Source organism: Microtus oregoni, unplaced genomic scaffold (assembly GCF_018167655.1).
Source record: "Microtus oregoni isolate MIOR12 unplaced genomic scaffold, Mior012 000060F_ref0000265, whole genome shotgun sequence".
Taxonomy (NCBI): Eukaryota; Metazoa; Chordata; class Mammalia; order Rodentia; family Cricetidae; genus Microtus; species Microtus oregoni.
Genome location: NW_024543870.1, coordinates 4,557,893 through 4,570,018, shown reverse-complemented (window position 1 = coordinate 4,570,018; position 12,126 = coordinate 4,557,893). Strand labels below are relative to the sequence as shown.

Sequence of the window (12,126 nt, the reverse complement as noted above, 5' to 3'; positions counted from 1 at the left end):
TAAAAAAAAAAAAGGTCACTTTTCTCCATGTTGTGGTTGCCTGTTTTCCCTTATGAAAAGATATTAGTTTCCTTTAATAAACATAATTTTGGTGTGATAATGTGAAGCTGTTTTGCAAATCTAACTCTGGGGTAGGTGTGATTGTATCCCCTGTTATTTTCTCCTGTGAACATAAATTGTAGCACCAGGGAATGGGCCTGTATCCCAGTGGGTGACACCCTCCTTCAGGGCGTGGATGAATACTCTAAGTGCTTCTCGGCTCTTAGTAACAGTGAGGAGAGGTACGAAAAGATCCTGAAGATCCAAGATTTTAATTCCTAAAATGCCCCATATTCCTAAGAATACTCAAGAGACCAGGAAGCAATAGCTTTTTTATTTATGCATTTTGTGATGTTTTATAGATAGTAGGATATAAAAGCATGGTACGAAGTCTTCCTTTGAGGTCCATGCAGGAAGAAGTCAGTTGTGCATAACTCGGATGCATGAAGAATTTCAGCAGTCTGTACTTTTTGGTGTGAGCTTCTGGCCTTGGGAATTTGGCCAAACTAAAGCTCATCACCTGTACCAGACTCTTCTTCCTCAAGCGCTACTATAAGTGTATTATTACTCTTCCATGTTTCTTCTCACTGTCTACCATGTATAGCTTTTTAAAAAGTATTTAGTGTGTGTGTGCTCACGCATGTGCGCACGGGCAAGCGTGTGCACAAGCACGTGCAGACGCATGAATAGAGGTGTCTATGGAGGCCAGAGGCTGTAACTCCCGGGAGCTGGAGTTGCAGACTGTTGTGAGCTATACGAAGTGGGTCCTGGAAATCAAACCACGGTCCTTTGTGACAGAGCTGAATGATCTCGCCAGCATCCCTTATTGTCCCCACCCCACCCATCCATTAAGTTTGGCCCATAATTTTAAATTAGTATCATAGCATGTCTTGGGTTGCGGTTGCCTTTCTCTATCTCTTACCACTCCACTCCAGCATTCTTAATGGCAAATGACGGTTACAAACTGGAATGCATTAAAATTTTTAAAAATTTAACTTTTTAAAAAGTTAAACTTTTTTGCTACAAACGAGGTATCTTGTGTGGTAGTTTGAGTGTAATTGGCCCCCATGAAGCTCATAGGGAGTGGTGCCATTGGGAGGTGTGGCCTTGTTGAAGGAAAGGTGTGGGGGGGGGAGCAGGCTTTGAGGTTTCTTTGACTTGAACTTCGCTCAGAGTCACAGTCCACTTCCTGTTGCCTTCTGATCAGTATGTAGCCAGCACCGTGTCTGCCTGCACACCATCGTGCCCCCCCCCAACACCATGATGATAATGGGCTGAACCTCTGCAACTGAAAGTGAGCCACCCCAGTTAACTGTCTTCCTTTTAAGAGCTGCCGTGGTCATGGTGTCTCTCCACAGCAATAGAAACCCTAAGACACCTTGCTATTCCAGTTCTGAGTTGTGGTCAAAGCATTAATGTGGTCCAACTTGTTGAGAGGAGAGAAGAGATGCTGGACCACGTTGCAAAAGGAAGGGCGCTGGAACATGTAAAAATCTGGATGCTTCCTATGTATGTCAAGCAGAATGGCTCTGGCTGAAATAAGTGAGCTCAGAACAAACAAAGCTTTTTCTGTTCTCTGAAATGTGTTCTTTCCAAACATTTGTTCATTTTTATCTCTCGGGTGTGTTGTTGACAACATTTCTTTTTTTTTTTCTTTTTCTGCATTGTGAGATAGGGTTTTGCTATGCAGTCCAAGCTGGGCACAGACTCTGTATCCTCCTGCCTCAGCATTCTGAATGCTGAGATTTTAGCAGAAATTTTATCTAAAATGTAGAAGTTATAGAAACTATTACATTAGTAAATGCCACCTGCGCATACAAAATTTAACCCCTCCGCTACCTTCTCTTACCTTCCTAACACTTTCTGGCCACTATGTCGCCTACCAGTTTACTTCCCTCAATGTGCACAAAATATGAATTAAGTAAGTATATGAACACCTTCCTTGCCCATCATTTATCATACAAGGCATTTGTTGGGCTTTTATTTGTTTTTGCTTTTGTTTTTTTATGAGATGGGGCCTGCTGTAATAGCCCAAGCTTTCCTGCACTCACTGTGCAGCCTAGCCTGATGTCAAAACTCAATCCTTCTGCCTCATCTTCCTGCATACTGGGACTGCAGGCATATACTACTTCACCCAGCCTATACAAAGTACTTCCGAATTTGTTTTTTAAAGTTAAGGCTCCATTAGCCGGAGGTGTGGTGGCTCAGTGAACGGTGCTTGCCTAGCATGCTTGAAGACCCACCTGAGTTCAACCCCAGCACCATAGGATCTGGAAGTAGTGGCAGACACCTGTAACTCAGCACTCAGAGACAGAGGCAGGGAAATGAGGCATTCAACATCACCCTGGCCTACACAGGGAGTTCAAGGACAGCCTGGACTACGGGAGGCTCTATCTAAAAGAGAAGAAAGAAAAAGCACATATGTTAAATGAATACATGTACCCGAAAACTTATCTTTTAAATAACAGTTTAAATATAAATCATTACCCATCCTACCTATGTGCAGTGTGCCGTGGTCTGTTTCTTGTAATTGATTCATGCCTTTGGGTGAATCTAACAGTAACAATGTTATTCATTTAATCTATAATTTTTAAACATTTTTACAATTTTAATAAAAGATAATTATTTAGCTGTTGGCATATGAAAATTTCAGGTATCTTAGAGAATAGATATATGTGGGCCCACATATAACCCATAACTCACCTATTCCCGAGGATGAGGTGGGCAGGTCATGTGAGCCCAGGATTTTTAGACCAGCTTTGATAACGTAAGCAAGGCCCTAACCCCCCAAAAGAAATTTGCAAACAAAATATATTAAACTCATTAAACATGTCCAAAGACACAGGCCTGCCCTGCTTCTCTTAAGTGGCAGCACCCACTGCGCAGAGCAAAGTTAGTAGGTGGAGTGGCAGCCCATTGCCACTGCCAGCTATAGTGTTAACTGTGCGCAGAGCCCCAGGCTAAGCACCTGACACCACGATTAAACATTTAGTAATATATTAAATTATTAACATTTTTTTCTCCTCTTACCAAACCTAGGGCCCCAAAGTAACCACTTGTGCCCATGTGTCATCTTTAACGGCTGAACTAAAATGGGATTAAATATAAAGAGCAACTTAAAATGATATACGGATTCCCAAGGGATTGTGAAGAAACAGACAGGTTTGTGAAAGAGTGCTTTTCTTTGAATTTTGTAATAAGGTTTTGTTTAATATAAGCAATGTTATTAATCCTCATAAAAATCTGTGAGGAAGACAGTGGTATCCTCATCTCTACCTCACGAGCGGAAATGCTACCTAAAAGGCCTTCTGCTTTTTAAAAAGTTCATCCAAGCAAACCTAAACAATTTAAGGCTTGTGGAACAATAGTACATTAAACACCAACAAAGCTACGTGGGCGTGGTGGTGCACACCTTTAATCCTAGCAGAGGCAGGAGGATCTTTGTGAGTTCAAGGCCAGCCTGGTCTAGAGAGCAGCCTGGTCTAGAGAGTGAGTTCCAGGACAGTTAAGATGAAACAGTGAAACCCTGTCTCCAAACACCAAAAACCCACCAACAAAGCTTACTCCTTTTTCCTTTTATTTCATTCTTTTGTGCCAAATATCAAAACAAGGGACCGCATGAAGCCTCACGTACTTCACCCCATCCACAGAGCACTGGAAGCAACCGTAAACCGTCTCCCGCTTCAAGTTCCCCATTCCACAGAGTATGCAGGGCCCTTTGGGAATGTTGTGGTTTAGTAAGTTCACACGGATGTGAGTCCCCTCCTTGAGGGAAATGTCAGTCATGCTAAGGGGTTTGTCATAGTAGTCAGCAAAGAGATCGTCCAGGTAAAGCTGGGAGCGAGAGATGGCATCCATCACTCTCCTATCTGCAAAACAGAACCCAGAAACGTGTTAGAAGTCCAAAAAGCCACGCAGCCCAAGCTGTGTTGATAAGGGTATCAACCCAAACCATCCATCAGGAAATAACTGGGCTTTAAACATGTTAACTGGCAGGTGAATGAGTAGCAGCCTCATATCCTGACACAGAAGGAAAGCCTTCATAAACCCCTTCGGCAGACGTACTTCTTTCGAAGAGGATGTTCCTCAGTCTGTAGAGCACGGCAAAGGTGGTCGTTTCTTCCCTTTCAAACCCTCCTTTTGACACTGATGTGACACAAAGGTCTACAAAACAATTGGAGATGTTGTTATAATTACATAATAGTTGAGTATTTCATAGAGGATATGAATTCCCATACATGCAGTTCATTGGGTTTTCTCTTAATAAAGCTAAACTTTACACATTTGCAAGTACAAAATTTAGAGATTAAGATAGTACAGTGACATGCCTTCAGCTCGCCCTGTACCCAGCCTGTCTGGCACGGGCCTTGTGAATCCTTTAGATGTTCTGTATGCACAGACTTAACGTATGTTTCTAGAAACAATTCCATAGCATACACAGTTCGTTAAAATATCTCTCAGAGACCATTGTGTGCCCAGAGCTACCCCTACTCCCATCATGGTTTGTCCTCCTCTGTTGTGCTCATGGGATGGACCACTACTGGGTCCCCTAAGGATGTTTCCAATGTTTTGTTTTAGAAACTAAAGACCCTGTTTGTTCCTCTATTGCTGTACATTATGTCTCAGTATACCTAGAGCATAAATTCCCGGAAATAAAAAGCCAGACATTGTGTGCATAGAGAGATTACATTTTGATGAATGACATTCTATATTCCTCTCTACAATACAGTCAATATAACTGTAAAACCAAACAGCTGCAGGGCTCAATGTTGAGTTTACTTAGAATGTAGTTTCATTTGTAGGTTTCCTAAGCCTCCTTCCCCAGGACTACAGAAACTAGCAAAGAAGGTCTACAGATGTAAATTACCGTAACTAGGGGCTCCCTTGCCTGGTCCTTTTGGGGCTATATCTGGTCTTGTTATGACTCAGTGAACTAACTTTAAAGTCCCCTGAGATGTAGAAAGCCAGGTGAGCTGTACTGATCTACCACACAAGATGATGATTGTAGAGGAAGTACTAAATTCTAGAGTGTTTCTTTATTATCTTAAGGAAAATGAAGCTAAAAATTATGTCTAGACAGGTACAAATAAATTGATTGATTATTAATGAATTAATATCACCCATTTGGGCACCAGATACCTTACTGTCTTCAGATTCCTTATTTACCACTGCAACAGCTACCTATTAGAAGTTATTACTGACCTTCCCGTGAAAGCTAAGGCATATTTTGTCAATGGACCTTGTTTTATTCCTAACCTATAGTTGTAAGTGGGGTAGTATGGAGTCTTCACTACGAAGCACAAAAGAGGTGCTGGGAAATTAGAGGGGGGTGATTTCCCAGCTATTCCACCCTAGCATATGAAGGCATAGTGCTTCTATATTCATGAAAACGACAGGGGAGAGAGAGAAGGAAGGACGGGGGAAGGGAGAGAGGCAGGAGGGAGAGATTCATTCCTATTACATTCTCCCTAAAACTATCGTCACAGGAGCTCCAGGCAGAGCTTTTACTCACCAAAGGCACCATCCAAGTAAATGAAGAGTTCGAAAACACTGAACGCTATCGTTGTGTGTGCTGGGAAAACAATAGCCTTTTCTCTTCCTTTGGGATTCTGTTCATCCATAAAATGAAACTGCAGCAAAAAGATAAATAAAATAATGTTATTACAGAGCATAGCAGGGCAGGGTAGCTTGTCGGAGAGACAAACTTTGCATAATCCCACCCAAAACAAAACACAACCACCTACCTAAGTAAAGCACTGCCCTGCCTCAGTTAAACCTTATGGTGGACTCCCATGCATGATCTACGCCAGTGACCTTTTAGCTTCCTGACTTTAGGGTTGAAGTCAGTTTCTTACAGTAAACCCTTTTCTTTAAGCCTTGCCTATCTGCTTCAGAAGCCCCACAGCTGCAGGCAGCTTTCCCAGCCCCCAAATGACTATGATCGAGTCAGCATTTCAGCTTGTGCCCCTCAAATGACCGATGCTAATCAGAATTTGGAGGATATCTGAATATAGATTCTGGACAGAACCCTCATAATATAGTGATGGATATGAGATGGCACCCCTTATTCTTTTTTAAAAAAATATTTATTTATTTATTTATTATGTATACAATATTCTATCTGTGTGTTGCCTGCAGGCCAGAAGAGGGCACCAGACCTCATTACAGATGGTTGTGAGCCACCATGTGGTGGCTGGGAACTGAACTCAGGACCTTTGGAAGAGCAGACAATGCTCTTAACCACTGAGCCATCTCTTCAGCCCCGGCACCCCTCATTCTTGAGATGTGTTGGCCATCGTACATAGATTATGTGTACTATGTTAAATTGCAGCTGGAGAGGGTTGGGAAGATGACCACTGAGTCCTCTATGACTATGAGAAGGGCCAGCCTGTCCCATAGATTCTCCTCACTATGCCACCTCCCTCGTGATGGAATCACAGACACACACTCTAACACTGAGCTTTCCTCCGGTTGCCACGGGTCACGTTCAGATCCTCACGCTTACACAACAGTACTTTATAGACAGAGCCCTAGCACATCCCACTTTAAAGTAAAGTGGTATACAAGCTCATGGGTTTCATAATGGTGTGTGTGCATGTGTGTGTATGTGTGTTTGTGTATGTGTACATGTGTGTGAATGCACTTTAATTTGCCCTCTGCCACTGCCCTCCCCTTTCCACCTTCGTACTAGTCTCCACTCCCTTCCTTCCGCATTCAGGTCACACGTATTTCCTCCTGTCCCCAATCTCTCCCTCCCCTTTCATGGTCTTCTTTCCAGTTTCACGCCCTGTATACAAACACATGCACATATGCATGCACACACACATATACACTTAAAGCTCAAGTCTACATATATGAGAATATATGCAATATTTGCCTTTCTGAGTCTGGCTTATTTCTCTTGACAATTTTCAGTTCCATCTATTTTCCTGTAAATATCATAAATTCATTTTCTTTACTATAGAACAAAATGTCACCTAACAATTGGCTTTAACCCTATCAAACCATTACTAGGTGTCATTGGTTGGTAAGAATAAGCAATATAAATTCCTATTTTTTTAAATTTTCTAAAGATTTATTTATTTTTATTTTACGTGTATGTGTGCCTGCATCCGATCCCTTGGAACTGGAGTTACAACCACTTGTGAGCCACCAGGAGGGTGCAAGTAACCAAATCTAAGTTCTCTCAAGACAGCCAGTTCTCTTGACTTTCTGTTTTCTAGCCATCTCTCCAGCCCTGTCTTCTAGTTTTTAACTTTTAAAAGGATTGACACAATATGAAGCATATTTGGTTATTGATGATGTTAATTAGAAAAAAACCTACTTTCACAGAAAATCTAAATTCAGGCAGATACAGGCACTTGCCACAGCTCCCGGCCACCTGGGCATGCTCACTGTGACACACATACGGAAGAAGAAAACTGAGCCCCACAGTTTGTTCTCTGACATCATCAACATGTGCACTGTGACGTGTGTATGCTCGCACACACATGGAGAGCATTAAATAAATAAATAAATGCAAAAAAATGTTGAAAACTCAGCTTTTAAAATTCAGTATGAATTGCATTACTTAAAAGCAAAATCAAAGACTATAATATCTGGACTTACTTTTTTGTTCTTAATACAGCACTCGAGTACTATTTAATTGGAGGAACTCCAGTATATACATAAATTCACAAGGATTAGTTGTCTGTTTGTATTGTGTTACACAGGTTTAGAACCCAAGTTGCCTTGTCTGGTCTTCTCATTCTGAAGCCCAACCACTCTGAGGCTCTTCGTTTCCTGCCTCTGACGAAAGGCAGAAACCCTTTATGAGTAACTTTTTAAAAACTCCACAGTACCTCCGCAGTTAGCTAGTGCCCCCCGAGTGTGTTTTACCCGCATGGCTTCCCCTCGAATGCCAGCATGCACAGACAGGGAGCACTGGCGTGTGGTTCTGATGCTCTCCATGACCACGCACAGCACGGCTTTCCTGCTGCTCCTTGATTGGCGGATCAAACTGTGGTCAAAGTTTATTTTTCTAGAATAAAATGAAAAAAGTATGCGCACAAAATACTTTACCATGTGATCACACAGAAACGAAGGCACCTGTTGTGGTATCTGTGGTCCAACCCAACTATGTGCTAGTCTAGGCAGGCATAACGCAAATCAGAGAATATAAATCACTTCACTCAATTGCCTCTCCCTTCAGTCGTTTTTCTTGTTTTAGAAAACGGAGGCATGGCTTTAGTTTTGTAGAACCGGGGTACTGAACCCTGGGCTTTGTGCATACTAGGCCAGTGTTCTATCAGTGAGCCGCCTCCCAGCTACCCACCACCTCTTTATTTAGACAGATCCTTCCTCAATAATTTGCTTAAGGTGGACTTGAACTCACAATGTAGCCCAAACAGGCTTTGAACTTGTGATTCTCCTGTCTCACTCTCCCAAGGGTCTAGGATTACTGGCCTGTGCAACTTCACCTGAATCTCCTAGTTCTATAGAATGCTCTATCCTGTCTAGAGTCTGCTGGAAGCACAGTTTGCATTATTTCAATTTAATAATTTAGCAAATTGTGCAGAACCATAGTGATGTTCTGTGAAAGAACTGAAAATGTATATCAAATGATTTTTGATTTGGTTGGGGTACTAATCAGCTGCTAAAATGGAGTCTTTCAAATAAACAAAAAATATAAATTAACTTGTAAAATATGACTCAAATGTTTTAAGCATTCTTTGCTTTGGATTTGATATAGTTAATCATTTAATGAAAATACTGCAGTATATCGGGAACTTTGTACTGACCGTGCGGTAATTTCCTTGAGTAACGTTGACACCTCCACTTCATGTTTGGTTACTACACCAAAGGAAGCTTTGACCGCGATGGAATCGGATCCAGTAACATTAATCCCAACGTCATTCACGATATGGTTGTTTCGCCTCCCATAGAGGGAAACATCTGACTCATCTTCATAATTCAGTAACTGATAAGATGAAATACCTTAGGAGAAGGAACTTGATATGTTGTGAACGTCTCAAATTCGTACATTATCATTCCAACATGACTGAAAAAAACTCTTTTGCCCAAATGTTAATTAGACAGTATTTCCAACATTACGAAAAGTAGCATTTCAGGCAATTTTACTACAAAAAAATAAGAGTGTACTTAAAACAAACTCAAATTCTCTGTTCAGATAACAGAATACATCTATAGCAATCAAGATCCCTCGGGTAGCTAAAATGAAAACAAGTGTCTATAACCGATGACTGGACATCATGACTATTTTATAATCTAGTTTTAAAAACAGAGTTCAGGGTTGGGGAACGGCTCAGCTGGTAAAGAGCGTGCTTGCAGGCATGAGGATCTGAGCCTAGTCCCCCAGGACCCACATTTTAAAAACTGCATTTACCTATCTAAATGATGACTTTCACTTATTGATCATGTGAAATGGGTAAGACCAGATAATACCTGGTATTATACAGGACAGAATACATCATTTCCTTGCTGTGTTTAGTTTAAAACATCTGATAGCTGATTTTAAAAATCAGGCAACAAGATCAAGACTTAAGCATTATTCATCTTAATGATGCTACTACCACATAAAGGCTGATTTTAGTCATAACACGTGTATTATTAGTATAATTAATCTATACGACCTCCGTTGGGCTATTACTGCTATAGCCCCATGGAGAGTCACGCCGGAGCATTTAAACTTACCGGCTGAGATGTCTCGGTCTCCTATGAGAATATCTTTAAGTGTGAAGGGCGTCGAGGTAAATTTGTGTCTAGGAAACAGAAAACACCGCTTCTTTTTCACCACCAGACTCAGGGGCTGGTACTTGTCGGCTTCACTGAGGCTCGGAACAGGCACTAATCTCCCTCCGTCTCCAACTTGCTTAACAAAGCTCTTGGTAGCGGCGGCAAACATAGTACCATCAAGACGTCATCGACTACGACCCTCAAGCAACGAACCCATTTTTGAAGAGGAAAACCAGTCGCCAAACTTCACCTTATGTGGTGTTAAATCCAATTGCGCAGACCGAAACTCTAAAGCATGCTCTCACCAGGTCCTTTACCGGTGTCCAGTCCACAACACTGCCTCCCTTCACGAACTCCAGTCATGAATAATAGAAAGCGCTGTAAAAGGATGCGCTAAAAACGAGTCTAAGTGGGAACGGCCGTCTACAGCTACAGTACACAGAAACGAATTCAAACATACTACCAGTGTCCTTGAGGAGACCACAGTTGGAAGTGCTCTGCCACCAGCAATGAACCAGCTGGCAAGGAGGCTACGAGTCCCGCTAGTCCTGCGGGAAAGGGATTGTGTCCCCTGTAGATGTCAGGCCTGGATACCATCTATAGGGGACACTATCCAAGGGGAATTCCTTCACGAGGCCAGCAGGAGCATTTTGGCAACAGAAAAGCACCTTTGAATCCTCACAGGATACAGATCATTACATGAGCATTTCTCTACTCTGAGATTTAGCATGCTTATAAAACTATATGTTTAATACCACATATCAACTCACAGGATATAGAGGAACGATCGTAAGCAGCTCTCTATAGAACTTTGAAGGCTTTCAGTTACAAATTCCATTACATATTAAAAACTACTATGGAAGTCTCTTACTTTGAAACTGATGGCTCAAACCACATCACCTGATAGGGTTCTGCTGCATTTACCTCCTTTTTTTTTTTTTTCTTATTCCTCTCCCAATTAGCCTATAGAAATAGTTATATAAAGTTTTGGCTTGTTTTCAAGGAGTTTTGTGGACCCATTAAAATAAAATTCTGGGGGAACAAAACCTATATTGAGATATTGTATGGTCATAAGTGGTTGACATATTTTGAAAATGGTCCTTACAAAAACCTCATCAACACATAAGTGTAATAGTATTATTAGGTAGTGCCCTAATATGCAGAAATAAAGGAAGGGGCAGCAGAATTCAATCTGATTCGATTCTGGATATTTTTACTTGCATCCAAGTGTTTGGGCTTCCATGCAACCAAAACCAAATTCCATCTCAAAACGAATTACTTTGGTACGCCGACCTAAAATTTTTACTTTTAAAATAATTTTTAGCAGCCTGTTCATGAGAGCACTTCTAGAATTCAATTCCAGAGCATCAAGTAAGCTCTGGAGCCATTGTGCAAAGCAGTTCACAAACCTGTCTGACACACCCACAACCCACTCTGAAGGTGGAGCATCCCAGATTAAAGCCAGCACTCTCCACTGCACAAGTCAGCGGGGTGGGAAGAGCGATCCTGGACACTGCTCTAAATATCCTTGCTGTGCTCCCACTTCCCTAGTCCCGGGTCTCTGGTCTCATTGTGGCTTCTGCAGCCTCCTAAAGCAGCGGTTCTCAACCTGTGGGTCGCAACCCTGTTGGGGGTAGCCTACCAGATCTCCTGCCTATCAGATCTTTACATTATGGTTCATAACAGTAGCAAAATTATAGTTATAAAGTAGCAACGAAATAGCTTCATGGTTGGGGGTCACCACAACACGAGGAACTGTATTAAAGGGTCGCAGCATTAGGAAAGTTGAGAAGCACTGTTCTTAAGGCCTGCAGGTCACAGGAGCCCGCCAGGCAGAAGAGGTGTCCAGGCACCCAGTACTCTAAAACTAGCCCACCCGAATAGCCTATGCTCCTTTAGCCGACACTCTCGCGTCTCAAAATGCGGGATTTTCTTCGCAATTTTGCATTCAGAATTTTCGAGCCTTCCTTAAAGTAGCCCAACCCTTAGCTTTCTCCCTCGCTGCTCAGACCTGCTGGCTCTCGGCCTACTACAAGCTTTCTCGCCGGAAAGGAAAGGGCCTCCCTCTAAGGACAAAGGACTGAGCCTCTGCGTCACTAAAGGCGGGAGGGGAAAACCTAGGGAACAGAAGCGGGGCGCAGGCAGAAACTGGGAAGATCCGGGACTGGCAGAGAGGGCGGGACCTGGGGCCAGGCGCTGAGAAGCTCAGGGAACCCAACCAGAGCGTAAACCGTAGCTGGAAGGGCAGGGACTCGCAGAGAGGGAATCGGAAAGGCGCCCAGCACAGCAGCAGAGAAAAAACAAAACAAAACAAAACAGTACAAGAGAGGGGCGGAGCATGGCAGAGGGGGG

The 12,126-nt window shown here is 42.5% G+C and overlaps 1 protein-coding gene across 1 annotated transcript; it reads right to left on the bottom strand.

Moving 5' to 3' along the window:
* Positions 1 to 3,611: 3,611 nt before the first annotated feature.
* Pjvk (pejvakin) lies at positions 3,612 to 12,049 on the bottom strand. Its single transcript, XM_041639808.1, has 6 exons — positions 9,733 to 12,049; positions 8,820 to 9,015; positions 7,918 to 8,059; positions 5,552 to 5,669; positions 4,105 to 4,203; positions 3,612 to 3,908 (listed from the first exon to the last, which is right to left on the bottom strand). Exons 1-6 carry the CDS (start codon positions 9,941 to 9,943, stop codon positions 3,616 to 3,618), a joined length of 1,059 nt encoding a protein of 352 aa, XP_041495742.1. The 5' UTR covers positions 9,944 to 12,049; the 3' UTR covers positions 3,612 to 3,615.
* Positions 12,050 to 12,126: the final 77 nt, after the last annotated feature.